At 41.4% G+C, this 16,839-nt stretch overlaps 2 protein-coding genes and 1 long non-coding RNA gene across 6 annotated transcripts; 2 read left to right on the top strand and 1 right to left on the bottom strand.

The window, feature by feature from the left end:
• Positions 1-312: 312 nt before the first annotated feature.
• LOC108249678 (stonustoxin subunit beta-like) lies at positions 313-1,824 on the top strand. The gene is made up of 3 exons (XM_025002254.1): positions 313-434; positions 908-954; positions 1,286-1,824. Exons 1-3 carry the CDS (start codon positions 313-315, stop codon positions 1,822-1,824), a joined length of 708 nt encoding a protein of 235 aa, XP_024858022.1.
• A 1,212-nt stretch (positions 1,825-3,036) lies between these two features.
• Positions 3,037-13,711, top strand: LOC108249686 (NACHT, LRR and PYD domains-containing protein 12). Of its 4 annotated transcripts, XM_037981443.1 has the most exons (15): positions 3,084-3,171; positions 3,549-3,588; positions 3,670-3,844; positions 3,968-4,116; positions 4,211-4,345; positions 4,749-4,824; positions 5,136-5,364; positions 5,483-7,283; positions 7,376-7,549; positions 8,708-8,881; positions 9,026-9,199; positions 9,748-9,921; positions 10,024-10,197; positions 11,135-11,181; positions 11,330-13,711. In XM_037981443.1, the coding sequence occupies exons 4-15, from the start codon at positions 3,986-3,988 to the stop codon at positions 11,857-11,859; spliced, it is 3,819 nt and encodes a 1,272-aa protein (XP_037837371.1). In that variant the 5' UTR covers positions 3,084-3,171; positions 3,549-3,588; positions 3,670-3,844; positions 3,968-3,985; the 3' UTR covers positions 11,860-13,711. The 4 variants fall into 4 exon arrangements, with proteins under 4 accessions (XP_017294718.1, XP_037837371.1, XP_037837370.1 ...); XM_037981442.1 differs by having other exon boundaries at positions 3,670-4,116; XM_017439229.3 differs by lacking the exons at positions 3,549-3,588; positions 3,670-3,844 and having other exon boundaries at positions 3,037-3,171.
• Positions 13,712-15,381: 1,670 nt separating this feature from the next.
• On the bottom strand, positions 15,382-16,839 carry LOC108249688. The gene is made up of 4 exons (XR_001809229.3): positions 16,800-16,839; positions 16,548-16,637; positions 16,438-16,466; positions 15,382-16,147 (listed from the first exon to the last, which is right to left on the bottom strand). It is a non-coding gene; the product is annotated as an uncharacterized LOC108249688 (long non-coding RNA).

A 16,839-nucleotide genomic window follows, 5' to 3' on the forward strand; every position in this document is an offset into this window, starting at 1 on the left:
TTAAACCACATGTTGGTGTTGATTCTCATCGATCACAGAAGTTCTTTCTAAAAGAGATGACTGGACTTCTTCTCTGGTTTTTTACCGCCTGCTGTCGAAGGCGAAGGCTGAGGGATAATGGTTTAACCCGTGTCTGTGTGGGTTTCTTTGTCAGAACCAGAGGAGAGATTCGAATAAAACTCATAACAGAATCTAACCCAATGCCAGATAATCATTGTTTAGATGATTTCTTACCTTAGCAGCCACTAACCCCCCCTGCCCTCACAAGTTTCGACTGTCAGCTTTAAATGTTAAGAACTACCATTGTGGAACATGGAGGCAACAGGTTCAAGAGGAAAACTCAGATCTCCCTCTGCCCAGAAACCCTCTCTAGCTTCTCCTGGTGGATTTCAAGATGTTCCCAAGTTCTGGGTCGGCCCCAGGGCCTCCTTCCAGTGGGATCTGCCTCCGGATGGAGGTGCCCAGGAGGCATCCTACTCAGATGGCTGAACCACCTTTTGGTGTGCAGGAGCAACGGCTCTACTCAGACGATGGAGTTCCTCTCCTTATCTCTGAGACTGAACCCAGCCGTCTACTTGAATCCAGGATCTCATTGTTTTAGTCATGATCCATAACTTCTGACCCCAGGTGAGAGTCGCAACAAAGACTGACCAGTAAATAAAGAGCTTTGCCTTTTGGCTCAACTCCTCCTTCACCATGACAGACCGGAGCAACGTCCTCATTACTGCAGCCGAGACTCTGAACCGTTGATCCATCCAAACATCACTTACGAGCTACCATGGTGACCAGAGGCGGCTCATGGATGGACTCATCTTTGTGTTCATCACAGAACTGTTCTGTAAATTGCTTCATGACGAGCAGCTCCTAAGATGTGGGTTTCATAGAAAATCTTTGTTTCTTCCTGTAGGGTGGATCATTGTGGAAAGCAGTGGTTAACACCTGGACTAAAGAAGTGTAAGTTTGTTGTTAACAAAATAGTTTTCGTTTTCATGTTGTTTCATCTCTGTTTCTGCTCAACTATTGGTTGAGTTTTTTTGTCTTTTTAATCGTTTATCTGTCTTTGTGTTGCGGTATTTGTGTCAGCATACCAGTGTTACCAGTCTGTGCTTTGTTCAGGTTTGTTCAGTTGTTGAGCATAGTTTGCATTTTTGACTCCAAGATGAACACTACATCTTGTTCCTTCCTGGTAATCTGGCATCTTTCTCTGACCTTCCTCTTGGGTCATCATCACTGTGATATGAGCAGAAACATGGAGGTAAACTGCAGTTTTGTTGTGTTTCCTCAGATTACTGTGAACTGGAACTGGACACCAACACAGTCAGCAGAAAGCTGCAGCTGTCCAACAACAACAAGAAGGTGATGATAGTGAACGAGGAGCAGCCGTATCCTGATCATCCAGACAGATTTGAATGGAGCCAGCTGCTGTGTAAGAATGGTCTAATTGGTCGCTGTTACTGGGAGGTGGAGTGGTCCAATGGGGTTCTGGTCTCAGTGAGTTACAGAGGAATCAGACGGAAAGGTCAGAGCAGCGACTGCTGGTTCGGAGGGAACGATCAGTCCTGGAGTCTCAGGTGCTGTGACGACGTCGGCTACGCCATCTGTCACAGGAACATGATGGAGGTCATCACCGTCCCCGCCGCCTGCCTCTGGCACAGAGTAGCAGTGTATCTGGACCATCCTGCCGGGACTTTGTTCTTCTACAGAGTGTCTTCTGACACCCTGGTCCACCTCCACACCTTCAACACCACCTTCAGTGAAGCTCTGTATCCTGGGTTTGGGTTCTGGTTTGACTCCTCGGTGTCTCTGTGCAGCTCTGCTCGTTAGCATCTGTTTGTGTTAGCTAACACATCCAGGTACTGAGAACACGTGTGTAACTTTTAACTAGTTTCATTCACTTATATGTCATTTTTTCTTATATTTTACTAAAGTTTTAATTCTGTTTTATTTCATTTTATTGAACTGGAACATAAATTCACAAACTGCTTGTAGATTTAGGTCTTTATTTGTTCACTTATGCATTTATTCCTTTTAATCTTTATCTTTGACATTATTTCTTGTCAGCCACATGGGGGTGCTGTAGCACCCTCAGCACCCCTGGCTTGTAACTAAAAATGTCATAAAAACCCCTAAACCAAAATAGGATAATATTGGTCAAAATCACCGTTTTTTAAAATGATCCTTTATTAATATTTGTTTATTTTTCTACTTGTTTTATAAAATGAGAGGAATGTTACCTGAAACATGTTTTTTTTAATTTTAATTCTGTTTTTATTTGATTTAATAATTTTATTATATTATATTATATTTGATAACTGTTTGTTTTTGTGGTGAAACACTGAAACATATTTGTGTTTCTGTCTGAAACAGTCTAATGTAACTGAATAAATTCAGAACAAAATGACTAAAAGAACAAACATGAATTCCTTTAAACTGATCACAGATTTATTTTAGGAATTAATCAGCATTCACTTTTCATTATTGTTTTTTCTGTGTTTTGCAATAAAACAAAAAACTTTTTTATTTGGGTTTTTAACCAATTAAGTGTCTAAATGTGGAAAACGTTGCTATGACATTTGATTTTTGTGACGTTTATGCTTTTTAAAATGTTTAACTTTATTTTCAAAATAAAGGTTCCCCATAAAAATAGACTGAGATCTTTGTAATTCTTTCAAAACATTTTTGTCTCTGAAATCTGCTCCAGCTTTGTTCACTTTTTTTTAATTAACGAGCTAATTTTAGACTTAACTTGTTTTACCTTTAATTATGAAACATAAAGGTGAAGATTGTCAGATACTTCAGAGATGTTCAGATTATAAACAACATTCCTTTCTGATGAACAAAACAAATCAGATATCGAAGTAAACGAACAGAAAGTATTTGGTGCCTCGTTTCTACAACAGAAAGCTGAGATGTGACGGATTGTTTTTCCACTTTAGCTTCAACACCCGATGGAGTAAAATTAGAATAAAAATTTAATGTGTCCGTAGAGCTGAAGTAAAGTGTGGAAAGCTGCTTTCCGACAGGTTGGACTGGTTTGGCGTAAGTTCTGTATTCTAACCTACATTCTGCAGTTATGAGGATGTGACCTGAGCTGACGAGTCATTCGCAGCGTCTCCTCTCCAAGCGTCGCCTCAGACGTGGAAGGTGTTTTTAAAACTGAGAGTCCAGAAGGTAAGAAGCTCCTAAAATCTGTAAAAGTCTGTTCAGCAGGTTAACCAGCTCTGTGTTTTATAGAATAAATGTTTGTAATATAGACTGCCTGGCTCACGATGTTTTTAACATTTATCTTTATCTAAAGTTAATTTATTAAATGTTAATGTCTGTTTATTTATATACAAACATAAAAATACGCATAAAAACAACAAACTTGACCAAAATGCTTCACAACTCCAAACAAGTTAAATAAAATAAAATTAAAAATAAAAATACTTCATAAAACTATCAGATATATAGAAACTCAAAAAGAGTTGTGATTTAAGAAATGTGATTTCTTAGATTTGTTCTTTTAATAATTTTAAAATAAAATTAACAAACTGTATTCTCCTCAGAAGTAATCGTGCAGGAAGTTTGTTACCTGCTCTGACAGATGTAGGTCAACTTCATCACAAGTTTATTTGAACTTAATTTGCCTCCGAAGTTCTGAGTCACACCTGTTTTTATTTCCTGCAGCCGGGAGTTCGAGTCCGGATTCTTTAAAATCCTTTCGAAGAGAATCAAAACAATCCCAGCTGTCTGACAGATCATCCGTTTATTTAGAGCTCCAACAGGACCGGGTTTAGAGCTCCAACAGGACCGGGTTTAGAGCTCCTAACAGTACCTGGTTTAGAGCTTTCGTCCTACCATTGTACTTTCTTAGGAAATCTTTTTGCAGTTTTTCTGCATGTGGTGATAAAAACGGACCAATAACAGCTGCAGTACTTTAGCATCTTTACCAAATCGTTTATGTGAATATGATGTTTCCTGTCAGCCTGTTTTTGCCATCCTGATGTCCGTCGGCGTGATGACTCAGCGTTGGGTGTTCGGGACAGACATGGATCAGAGCCGGTTCAGAGATGGACTTCCTCCATCTCAACTCATCCTGAATGGGAAACATGAGAGCCAGAACAAGAATCCAAGGTGAGACAATCCTAACCTGTTTATGACCAGTTCAGCGCTCAGCCTAAACCATGAAAGTTCAAACTTAAAGTTTCCTGTTTTTGATGCGTTGAAGCCCAGAGCAGCGCCACGGACCAGAATTTCCTGGACCAGAAAACGGTTCTGAACATGACACCGGATGGTCCTGGAAAAACAACAGTCCTCGTAGTCTACTTTCTAAATACAAAAGTAAAACGTCTTTGGAAAGCCGGTAGGTTTGAGTGGTTCAGTGGTGTGGACATAGATTTACAACAAAAATGATCTATAAAACCTGAATACTTTGTACTTTTTGGAGATTTGCCAGGTGCATACCTGGTAATTACAAGATACTTACCAGGTATGTACAGGGTATGTGTCCAATACTTATGGGGTATTTAAGGGGTACATATGAGGTACATACCTAGCAGTTATCAGGTTTCGTACCTATTACTCACCTGGTATTTTACCAGGTCTTTAGGGGTGAGTTCTTGGTTTGTACCTGCTACATACAGGTTCATACCAAATACGAACCAGGAACATTCCTGGTGTTTATGGGTTACATACCATGTGTACCCAGTAAATACAAGGTGCCATCATAGATCATTAAACTGTGTCTTTGTTTGGTATTTTTGCAGCATCAAGCAGAGCTCAGAAGTTCTCAATCCACAGTTTGCCCCTCAGCATCAAACAGATCTGGACTCCATATTTACGGTGAGGAAAAACTCACATGAGAACAGCTTGAGACACTTTTTAGAACTGTTCAGGTCAAAAGTATGAGAGAAATATTATATGTAAGCAGTTATTTGTTGGTCAGTTCCATGCCGAGGACTTCCACTCAGAAATGATGGATTACAATTTAACTGCTATTGTTTAAAAGGTGACACCTGCTGGTCCGAAACTAACTATAATATAAGTCTAAAATTGTCCAAACTAACTGCTTTTTAGAAGGAATTTTTATCAAGTTTAGGTTTATTTTTATGATTTTCAGTTGATATTATTTTCCATATATGTCTCTTTTCCAGCTGCTTGAGGAAAGACTTTCAAGCTTCATGAAAAACGAACTCAAGAGGTTTAAGATGATGCTGGATTCAGATTACCAAGAGGCTTCAGAGAGTCCAAATGAGGACAAAGAAGTGTTGGACAGTGGGGATGAAGAGCAGAGGAAGGTCAGAAGAGATTCTTTTCTGAAGATCGCGTTGCAGTTCCTGAGGAAGATGAAGCAGGAGGACCTGGCCGACAGTCTGTGGAACAGTAAGATTACTGAAAAAGGGTCAACTACAGTCATGAACAACTATCTCGAAGATGTAAAACTTACAACATATTGGTGCATCAGCAACTATATTTATCTATTTATTTTTTGTAATTATAGGAACTTGTGTTGCAGAGGGCACACAAACGTTTAAGTCAAACTTGGCAAAGAGCTTCCAGTGTGCGTTTGAGGGGATCACTACAGCAGGAAATCCAACAAATCTGAATGAGATCTACACAGAGCTCTACATCACAGAGGGGAAAACCACCACAGAGGTCAGCGATAAACATGAGGTCAGACAGATTGAAACAGCATCCAGGAAACTGTACAGCTCAGAGACAATCATCCAACATGAAGACATCTTTAAAGCTCCACCTGGAAGACATGGACCAATCAGAACAGTGATGACAAAGGGAGTAGCTGGCATCGGGAAAACAGTCCTAACTCAGAAGTTCACTCTGGACTGGGCTGAAGACAGAAGCAACCAGGACATCCACTTCCTGTTCCCGTTTACCTTCAGAGAGCTGAATGTGCTGAAAGAGAAAAAGTTCAGCTTGGTGGGACTTCTTCATCACTTCTTCACTGAAACCAAAGGAACCTGCAGGTTTGATGAGTTCCAGGTTCTGTTCATCTTTGATGGTCTGGATGAGTGTCGACTTCCTCTGGACTTCCACAGGAACCAGATCCTGACTGACGTCACAGAGTCCACCTCAGTGGATGTTCTGCTGACGAACCTCATCAAGGGAAAGCTGCTTCCTTCTGCTCGCCTCTGGATAACCACAAGACCTGCAGCAGCCAATCAGATCCCTGCTGAGTGTGTTGACATGGTGACAGAGGTCAGAGGGTTTACAGATCCACAGAAGGAGGAGTACTTCAGCAAAAGGTTCAGAGATAAGAAGCAGGCAAACAAGATCGTCTCCCACATCAAGACATCACGGAGCCTCCACATCATGTGCCACATCCCGGTCTTCTGCTGGATCAATGCTACGGTTCTGGAGGACGTGTTGAAAACCAAAGATGGACCAGAGCTGCCCAAGACCCTGACGGAGATGTACATCCACTTCCTGGTGGTTCAAACCAAAGTGAAGCAGGTCAAGTACTACGGAGGAGCAGAGACAGATTCACAGTGGAGTCCAGAGACCAGGAAGGTGATCGAGTCTTTAGGAAAACTGGCCTTTGAGCAGCTGCAGAAAGGAAACCTGATCTTCTATGAATCGGACCTGACAGAGAGTGGCATCGATATCAGAGACGCCTCAGTTTACTCTGGAGTGTTCACCCAGATCTTTAAAGAGGAGAGAGGGCTGTACCAGGACAAGGTGTTCTGCTTCGTCCATCTGAGTGTTCAGGAGTTTCTGGCTGCTCTTCACGTCCATCTGACCTTCATCACCTCTGGGGTCAACCTGTTAGGAGAAAAACAAACATCCCCAAAGGTGTCCAAAGTCTTTAAAAATAAACCTAAAGTAAAAAATCTCCACTACAGCGCCGTGGACAAGGCTTTACTAAGCCCCAATGGCCACCTTGACTTGTTCCTTCGCTTCCTCTTGGGTCTTTCACTGCCAACCAATCAGACCCTCCTACGAGGCTTGCTGACACAAACAGGAAGTAACTCCCAAACCAATCAGGAAACAGTTGAGTACATTAAGAAGAAGATCACTGAGAACCCATCTGCAGAGAAAAGCATCAACCTGTTCCACTGTCTGAATGAACTCAACGATCGTTCTCTGGTGGAAGAAATCCAACAGTTCATAACATCAGGAAGCCTCTCCACAGATGATCTGTCTCCTGCTCAGTGGTCAGCTCTGGTCTTCATCTTACTGTCATCAGAAGAAGATCTGGACGTGTTTGACTTGAAGAAATACTCTGCTTCAGAGGAGGCTCTCCTGAGGCTGCTGCCGGTGGTCAAAGCCTCCAACAAAGCTCTGTAGGTGGATGGATTACAGATTTATAATAGTTGAAATTTTCAAATTCCAAATTAAGCATTGCCTTTTGTATTCATTGTATTTTTCTCTTTAGGCTGAGCGATTGCAACCTCACCAAGCAAAGTCTTAAAGCTCTGTCCTCAGGGTTTTCCTCACAGTCTTATAGTTTACGAGAACTGGACCTGAGTAACAACAACCTGACAGATCTGGGAGTGAACCTGTTGTCTCCTGGGCTACAGAGTCCACACTGTAAACTGGAAACTCTCAGGTCAGCCTCCAACTGGTTGGTTCCCATGACTGATTGTTGATTCTCAGGCATCCAGAGATCCTAAGAGATTGTTTATGTGACTGGACTTCATTTCTTGCTTCCATTGTGGAAAAATCAGATTTACTGAAAGGGTTTTAGAGGTATCCTCACTAGGAGGCAACAGAGTTGTAATGTACAGTCCAGGTCTGTTCATAGTTCACAGTTTGATGCTTCTCATCTGAGGAACTTTCTCAATTCAAACTGAGAAGTGAGGAATTTCAAAAGGAGCCGATGGATTCCAACTTTCCAGAATTTAAAATGCAGCTTTGAGCCTAATCCCCAAATAGTTTTACACCAATATGCACCTTCATGCAAACATTTCTCATGTGGACCAGGCCAATAAAACCCCTAATGACCTTCTGGAGGGAAAGCGATTTGCATGTGAGTTCAGGTTGCATAAACAGAGCGACTCTCTTCAGTTTTAAAGCTTGGAACGTCACACCTTTAACTTTGAAATGAGAAAGCTCCTTGGATGAGAAGCAAAATGTCTTCAAGAAACAAAAAAATCAGTCCAGACACCTTAAAAAAACTCTTATGATCCAACTGGTTGTCGTGAGACATATTGTTTTTTTAAGGACTGCTGTCTTCAAGGTCCACAGACGATGACGACCCTGATACGGCATAAAATATCAGCCAGAACAGGGGTGTTCTTTGCAGGGTCTTGATGAAGTCTTCAGGCGTGTATTAAGAATATGATAAAGTGTGATATCTTATGAAGGGTTTTTAGTATCCACAAAGCTTCGATTTTTAGGTCCAAAGTGGAATTGGGTAGAGGGGTGGCAGCATAACCATAATGTGGGGCAATCATGCGCTAGTGTGGCTAGATTGTCAAGAATTAGAAGCAAAGCTGGCCACGATGTCCTCACGATCAGGAAAAACCGATTTGGCGAGTCTTCAGAGCGTAGCAGTGTGATGAATGATGTTACAGTCAAGATTTTCCAAATCTGTCCCATTTTCAAAAGTTGTATAGGTCATTATCCAGTTAGAAGACCTTAATAAACCCATTTTTAGATTAATTTCACCCGAGTTAAAGATAAAACCAGCATTAAACAGAGATAGACTCATTCACATGTGTCATCATTGTTAAATCAAATCGAATGTTGCCATTTTCTGTTTCAGGCTGACTTGCTGTGACCTTTCAAAGGAAAGCTGTGAAACTCTTTCCTTAATCATTGGTTATCAGACCTCCAGTCTGAGGAAGCTGGACTTGAGCAACAACAACCTGCAGGACACAGGAGTGACGCTTCTTTCTGTTGGACTGAACAGTCCCTACTGTAAACTGGAAACTATCAGGTCAGAAAGTTAATCAAAGCAATCATTTTACACCAGTATATTTAATTAAACGCTTTATTTGATCTGTAATAAGACAACTGAAAGATTTAAGAACAGGGCGTTGACTCATTGAATACTTTCTCATGTTAAAACTTTGTTTTACAGTATGCAGGACTGTAACCTCTCGGTGCAAAGCTGTGAGACTCTGGGCTTGGTTCTGAGCTTCCAGTCCTCCAGTCTCAGAGAACTGAACCTGACGAACAACAACCTGGGGGATTCAGGAGTGAAGCTGCTCTCTGTTGGCCTGGAGAGTCCACAGTGTAAAATGGAGACTGTTGTGTGAGTATTAGGTTTATTTTTAATTGTTGTAGTGTTTCTATGTGTTACTTTAGGGCTCACTGTGTTTCTTTAACGATTGCTCTACAGAAAAACATATAATTAGCAAACTTGTTCAGACTCATTGATAAACACTAATATCACACATACGCCATTAAAAACAAATTACAAAGCAGTGACCCAACAATAACGGGACACAATCTCATGCTTTGCTTTGCTAACTCTGTCACTGCCAGTTTTGTGGCATACTTGGCACTTTTATGCTAAAAGGCGTTGCCTTTGCTGGTTTTTCTTTGTCTCGTTAGAGCTGTGTGTCAGTGGAGTATTGAGATCTGTGGCTGTAAGACAATAACGTCACATCGTCTCTTTCTGTAACTGATACTCAAGCAAACATAGCATGATCTCCAGCAGGCAGCCATAGATTTATTATTCATGTTTTAAATTCTGTAGCATGAACTTTGAAATATCACATTTACTGCAGCAAAGCACTAAAACTGGTCTCTAAGATTTAATGAGGAGTAATCTTATTAATTGTGTGTATTCCTTTAAAGGCTGTGTGGATGTAAACTCTCAGAAAGAAGTTGTGGACCTCTGTCTTCAGTCCTAAGGTCTCAGAGCTGTAGTCTGAGAGAACTGGACCTGAGCGACAACAACCTGAAGGACTCAGGAGTGAAGCAGCTGTCTGTTGGACTGGAGAGTCCACACTGTAAACTGGAGACTCTCAGGTCAGGACACAGCTAGTTGCTGGTTTGTTTAATATTCATGTTTAAGCACCTGCACCATCTGTTTTTAATGTCCTTGAGTTTATGAGGTTTGTTCTGTTCCAGCCTGTCAGGTTGTCTGATCACAGAAGAAGGCTGTGCTTCTCTGGCCTCAGCTCTGGGCTCGAACCCGTCCCATCTCAGAGAGCTGGATGTGAGCTACAACCATCCAGGACTCCTGGGAGAGAAGATGCTGTCTTCTGAGCTGAATGATCCACACTGGAGACTGGACACTCTCAGGTACAAACAGACAGCGTGCGTATGCAGCACAGGTTTGTCTAAACCAGGGGTGTCCAATCCTGGTCCTGCATGTTTTCCTTATTTCCCTGCTCCAACACACCTGATTCAGAGGTTAAATCACCTCTTCATGTTCTGCAGAAGCCTGTTAATCACCCATTGATTTAAATCAGGTGTGTTGGAGCAGAGAAACAAGTGAAACATGCAGGATAGTGGCCCTGAGGACCAGGATTGAACACCCCTGGTCTAAACCATCTATACTCTGCTTCTCTTTACTTAAAAGACTGAGAAAGCCAGAGTTTTGACACATTAATTCCCTCAAAATGTTAATCAAAATCATCAAACATATTGTACAAATTGTTCAAAACCACATATTATTTTAGCCAAATTAACAACCTAATATTTTTTTAGTGTGAAAACACTCTTATTCACCAAGGAGAACTCCAACACTGGTGCAGGTCAGGCCCCTATCATTGCCCAGATCACTATGGACACACCTTCAGCTTCTCTCTGGTCGTTGGCCTATGAGAAGGTGGCTTCTTGTGGCTCCTTTAAGCCAATGCTGACCAAGTTACAGTAGTCAAGGTTTGGCCACCATGTGGTCAACAGGAAGCTGCCATTCCAGGCCTAGCTTCAGCGGTGTGGCCTGGTTTCCCTGCCATGTTGCTCTATCAAGGTCTTCAAACCACCCCTGTCCTCTGACCAAGCTGCCACGGGACACCCAACAGGGTCTAACACCCCTGGATCACTGGGTACTCAAATCCACATAAAGAACTCAACATTTCATGCAATCTAATTTTTAAACTTCATATGATCAACAATTCTGAATAAAACTGTGTGTTTGACTAATATACTTGTAATTTAATGAAGTGTAACTTTACCTTCTTCCATGCACTACCAAACAGGTACAGAAAATAACCGAGTCTGTTTCTTTCTGCAGGCTGGACTGTGGTGGAGAGCACAGGTTAAAACCAGACATGAGGAAATGTAAGTTTAACTAAAAATGATTGCATTCAGTTCTGTCCTTAAGTACAAATAATTTGCAATAAACCTTTTTATTGATTGATAAAACCTTGCTTAGTAACGGAATAATAAAAGTCATTCAGTAGAAACCGTTCTTTCCTCTCCCCATCAGATTTCTGTGAACTTCAAGTGGACACCAATTCAGTCCACAGAAAGCTGAAACTGTCCGACAACAACACGAAGGTGACAGTGGTGGAGACGGAGCAGCCGTATTCGGATCATCCGGACAGATTTGAACCATGCTGGCAGCTGATGTGCAGAAACGGTGTGAGTGGTCGCTGTTACTGGGAGGTGGAGTGGAACGGAGGAGTTCTTATTTCACTGAGTTACAGAGGAATCAGACGAAGAGGAAAGAATGATGAGTGCAGGTTTGGAAGGAATGAACATTCCTGGTGTTTGGAGTGCTCTGATGTTTTTGGTTTCTCGGCCTGGCACGTTAACAGAGAAACGTCCATCTCCTCCATATCCGTCTCCCACAGAGTAGCAGTGTATTTGGACTGTCCTGCTGGGACTCTATCCTTCTACAGAGTCTCCTCGGATACACTGATCCACCTCCACACCTTCAACACCACCTTCACTGAACCGGTGTACCCCAGTTTTGGTCTCTGGTCTGGTTCCTCAGTGTCCCTGTGTTCTCTGTAGGAGTGGAAGTTTATGGATTATCAGCTCTAAAGCTAGTTTAACTTCAAAATGAATGTGATACTACAATAACTTTTATAGGTTCTGAAAAATCTATCTATCTATCTATCTATCTATCTATCTATCTATCTATCTATCTATCTATCTATCTATCTATCTATCTATCTATGTTGTCTTTTTGTTCACAGTCAGTTTTATTAGCTGAAATGTTCCACATGTAGCCCAGCAGCACTTTACCTGTTTGTTCAGATTATCCGTCCATTCCATTTAGGACTCAGTTCAGTCAGAGACAGAGACCGTTGTCAAAACACTGAGCAACCAAACACTGGCCAGATCCCTTCAGAGATCCTTGAGCACTCGTTGGGGGACCAAAAATGGGATTTTCTGCTATTTTCACAGAGATCTTTAGAGACATCGAAGTGTCCCACAGCATTAGTTGACAGACTAAGAGCAGACATGCCTCCCTGCAGAGACCACTGAGAGTTCATTCACTGACCAACGGTGCTCTCTGAGACCAACTGAGATTTCAGCAGTTACCTGAAGCCATCCATGTTTGACAAGCGTTTGCAAAGGGTTGGCTCTCAAATCACTAAAGCTGAAACCAACTGCAGGGAAAGGCTCAGGTTGGCTGTAAGCCTCTGGTACCAAGCTACAAGAGACAAGTTAGTTGAGAAATAACTGAGATGATGAGATCGCTGAAAGACTGCTGAGAATTAATTGAAAGACCAATTTCCTCACAAACCACTGAGAGACCGGTTTGAACCAGTTCCAAAATGATGTAGATCATGGAGACCTTGGTCTTCACTGAAAGGTCATTGAAAAATCATTGGAAGACCTTGGGTATCTGGTAAATGGTAAATGGCCTGCCCTTATAAAGCACTTTATCTAGTCCAAGGACCCCAAAGTGCTTCACACTACATTCAGTCATTCACCCATTCATTCACACATTCACACACTGATGGTGGTGAGCCTGCCCCAGGGTAGCCACAGCTGCCACAGAAGTGAGGCGGCCATTACATCTGCACCACCGAACCCTCTGACCACCAACAGTAGGCAAGGCAGGTCAAGTGTCTTGCCCAAGGACACAACAGCTAAGACAGATGGAGCAGGAGCTCGAACCGGCAACCCTCCGGTTACAGGATGAACCCCTACCTCCTGAGCCACTGCCGCCGGTGAGTTATGGTCACTTAGTGGTTGTCCAGTGGTCTCTGCCCTTTGAAAAGGGGGTACTGTTTACAGCATTGTGCTGCAAGTAAATTTATCATAAAAAGATCCAAAACATGCCTGCTAATCTGTGCACCTTACTGGCTAGTGTTTGTTTTCTACATTAGGTGGGAAAGTCAAGGTTTAATATCATCTGCTTCATATATACTGATGACGACTCACTGGTGCCAAACATTAAACAATGATTGTATTGGTGCATTTTTATATCAGCTAAAAGAGTAATTTGAAGCCAAAACACTTCTCCAGGTACCAGGTTATCACTGGGTTTGAATGTAAAACAGTCACTGCAGTAAATTCCTAATATTTTGTTTATAAATGTGTTTTTTAAAATATAATCAGTCATATGTGTTGTGTAAAAAATATTGTCTTAAACGGCTTTGGGAACATTAACTATTTGTAAAATAATCTAACTCATCTTCTTAATGTAATATCGGAGGTTCTTACATCAGATTTATAAAAATGATTTTGCTAATGTTTTATGTGATCAGTGAAAATGTTTTCTGCTAGCAGGTAAAACCAGCTGAGAGTTTAACTGTCCTTATTTAATGTGAGAAAAATCAGATTTTTTACATGACTTGTAGTTTCTGACCTCTGTCACTGCGCCAATCAATAAACTTGACTTCTATTGTCATGAAATTTTATTTTAATGTAAGAAACTTGCTGTGCTGTCTTAAACAAAATAATGATGAATGAGAACAAATACAACTAGAAAGGTTCTTGGAGGAACTTTAAAGGGGCCAGCCATATGGCAGACATCTTGTTGAAACTATCAATCACCATTTTTTATTGCTGGCTTGAGCTTTTCTCAAACATGATGGTAGAAACAAAAACATCTGATGTTTATCATAACAATCAGTGACCATCAAACCAGCTGAATTATGTGGCTGCCATTTCTCATGAATGTAAAATTTCCCATTTCTGCAGTGTTTTATGTCACAGATGTAACAAAATAAAATCATCCCTCACAACACAATCAGAAAAACAGCGTGAGACAAAATTATAATGAAAAAGGAAAAGGTGTGAAACTGGATGCAGAGAGGTTGCAGAAGTAAGGGTAAACAGGAGCGATGCTCGTGTGCAAAGAATATCCAGTTGTTATTGCCAGAACTTTCCAGAACAGTGGGTTTGTGATAACAGACATTTCCTGAAAAACAGTGTGCTTGTTCTGGGATGAGTTGAGCCAGACTCAGCCAGCGGTTCTGGCTGGTTTCCTGTAAGTGTCGTAGGAGGACGTATGCAATACACACCAATGTATTGTGTCTGTACAAATACGCTCTGTTTCAAAGATACTTCGGGATTCTGGGGCAAGTTGGGAATGAGCAAGTGTGTCAATAAAAATCCCCTGTATTTGGCTGAAATCCAGCAAGAGTCTCTGACTATCATTTCGGTGCGAGACAAACCCTTTTTCACCTACAATAGGAAGTCAGGTGGTCATCCTCTGCTTTCTGAGGCTACTTGAGAGAAAAACATCGGGCTTAAAACAAAACTGGAAACATTGCCTGAAAGAAGACAGAAATGCTTACAGTTTGAGACATGAATGGTAAAAGACGTGGAGGTAGGAAGAGTTTGTTTGCAAACAAAATGTGCTCCGGTCACAGACCTCAGACGCTGAAACTGAGTTCTTAAAGCTAAACAAAGCTAAACCTGAATTAGAAGCTAAAGGTAGCCAGAAACTAAAAATAGCTAAAAGCTAAAAGTTTCAAAATGTTAGCTAAATGCTTAAAGTAGCTAACGGTTTGCTAAAAGTGAGACCCAACAAGTTCTCACCGAAAAATATAAAATAGTTACAAACATGGTACTCACAATGGTACATACAGGGTCTAAAATAAGTCCTTCATTCACCAACCTGCCTTCACCAGTCTTCTTTTGGAGGGCAACAATTATAAGGTACGTATAGGGGTACACATATGATCAATACAGGTACTGAAGGGAGTACACACATGGTAATTCCAGGGTATTTCTGGAGTACCTACAGGGTGCATTCAGGGTACTTCCAAAGTAGCTCTGGGAATGGGGCTGTTGTATGAAGTGACTTGTTCCCCTGTGCTGAGCCACAGGATGGCTTTCTGCCTAACAACACCTCTGGAGTATGGGATGGTAAACGATGACTCAGCAGGAGTTCTCAGAGGAGTCTTTGTTATTAACTGAACTCAGAGGCAGATTTTAGAGCCACCAGCAGGATGTGATTCTGACTTGTGTCCAGCAGGTGAAGTTGTTTGTTTCCAATCTTCCCTGAAACCTTTGGTCCTGTAACAAACACGCTGAGCTGCTCTGATTTACAGAAGAAAACACAAAGTTTCCTGAAGCTTGAAAGAGAACCAAGTCACATTTATTTAGATAGCACTTTCTCAGCAACAAGGCCATTCAAAGTGCTTTACAACATTTTACACAAAAATACAGAGTCATAAAACACACAACAATATCTAAAATATCAGCTAAGATAATCTAAACTAAGTTAGACACAAGAGAACAGAAAAGCAAAGATAAACAGAACTAAACTAAAGGAACCGAAAGGCTAACTAAGAGTACCGAAGGCCAGCTAAGAGTTAAATACATTTGAAGAAAAGGCCAACTAAAAGGTTCAGTGTAATAAAAACTAATGTTGCTTCAAGTCAACATGACTTTGATTGTTGGGAAAACCAGGAATCTGCAGGAGGAACATCTGGAGATTCTACAAACTTTGCTTTCTTTGCCTTTTTGGAGGAATGTTTTGGTGTTTTTAGATTATAAATGACAAATTTATATTTCTGCTACAAACAAGAAGGATTTTCTCTAAATAACCAACAAAAGACAAACACATGAGTTTTGGTTGGAAATAATGATTCAGATGTTTGAGAATTAATGTCAACAAAGCAGAAAATCCCAAACAGCTCCAGATGTTTCAGATTAATATCCAGGAAAAAAGATGAACTCCTTCAGTGGCTCCTAAACTGCAGGAAATGATGCAAACAGCTGGTTTTGGTCCCAGCTGCAGCGGATGTGATGAAGTTCAGGTGAGTGTGGGAGCAGCAGGACGCTCTCCAACATTTTCAGACTCCGCTGTGTCGTCAGCAGCAACATAATGAACCTGAGAGATCCAACACAACAAAACAGGAGCTTCAGGTGGATTCAAGTCTTCTGTTTGTCCCACTTTCTGCCTCCTGTTGACTTCATTCTGTCTCTGCTTCGTCCACCTTCAACAGCTTCTGGGACATTTGGACAATATTGGACCTGATGTGTCTCCAAGCAGCTTTCATGGTGCCACAGTGGAGTGGAACACCACCTTCCACCCTCTCCAACCTCCTCACACACACTTTTACACATTAGTCTGGCTCCTAGTTTACATTTCAAAGCACTGAAGTTCAGCTTTTAACTTACATCGGTGTCTTTCAGAGGCTTCTTGCATCCTGGAAACAGAGAGAGAATAATCTGAGTTGAAATGTTCTGATGTTTGTTGACTGGTTCTGTTCTGATCTGAACGGTCTCACCTCTGGTTCTGATGAGACCAACAGTGATTCCCATCATTAGGATCAGTCCTGAGACGCGCAGAGTCCACATGATGGACTTTAGAGGAGAACCTGTGGACAACATGGTTCAGAAGGTCCATTTCTGTTTCAATATGTGACATTTTTTGAAAAAGATATTTATTTTTTAAACATTGGCAACCAGAAGGTGGGTGATATCCAGGCTATTCTAAGGAATGCAGTTTGTTTTCACTTCCTAACTACAGGACATCCTACCTGCAGAGACAGGTGGGTAATGAGCTTCTATCTTCACTTC

Source organism: Kryptolebias marmoratus, linkage group LG19 (genome assembly GCF_001649575.2).
Source record: "Kryptolebias marmoratus isolate JLee-2015 linkage group LG19, ASM164957v2, whole genome shotgun sequence".
Taxonomy (NCBI): domain Eukaryota; kingdom Metazoa; phylum Chordata; class Actinopteri; order Cyprinodontiformes; family Rivulidae; genus Kryptolebias; species Kryptolebias marmoratus.

What these genes read in the sequence shown, in the direction of transcription:
- LOC108249678 (XM_025002254.1), top strand. Translation starts at nt 313, where the DNA reads ATGGAGGCAACAGGTTCAAGAGGAAAACTCAGATCTCCCTCTGCCCAG. An exon ending in GGCCCCAGGGCCTCCTTCCA is followed by an intron (nt 435 to 907) that starts GTGGGATCTGCC and finishes TTCTTCCTGTAG; the next exon opens with GGTGGATCATTGTGGAAAGC. An exon ending in AACACCTGGACTAAAGAAGT is followed by an intron (nt 955 to 1,285) that starts GTAAGTTTGTTG and finishes GTGTTTCCTCAG; the next exon opens with ATTACTGTGAACTGGAACTG.
- LOC108249686 (XM_017439229.3), top strand. Translation starts at nt 3,986, where the DNA reads ATGTCCGTCGGCGTGATGACTCAGCGTTGGGTGTTCGGGACAGACATG. An exon ending in AAAACGTCTTTGGAAAGCCG is followed by an intron (nt 4,346 to 4,748) that starts GTAGGTTTGAGT and finishes GTATTTTTGCAG; the next exon opens with CATCAAGCAGAGCTCAGAAG. An exon ending in TGTAAAATGGAGACTGTTGT is followed by an intron (nt 9,200 to 9,747) that starts GTGAGTATTAGG and finishes ATTCCTTTAAAG; the next exon opens with GCTGTGTGGATGTAAACTCT.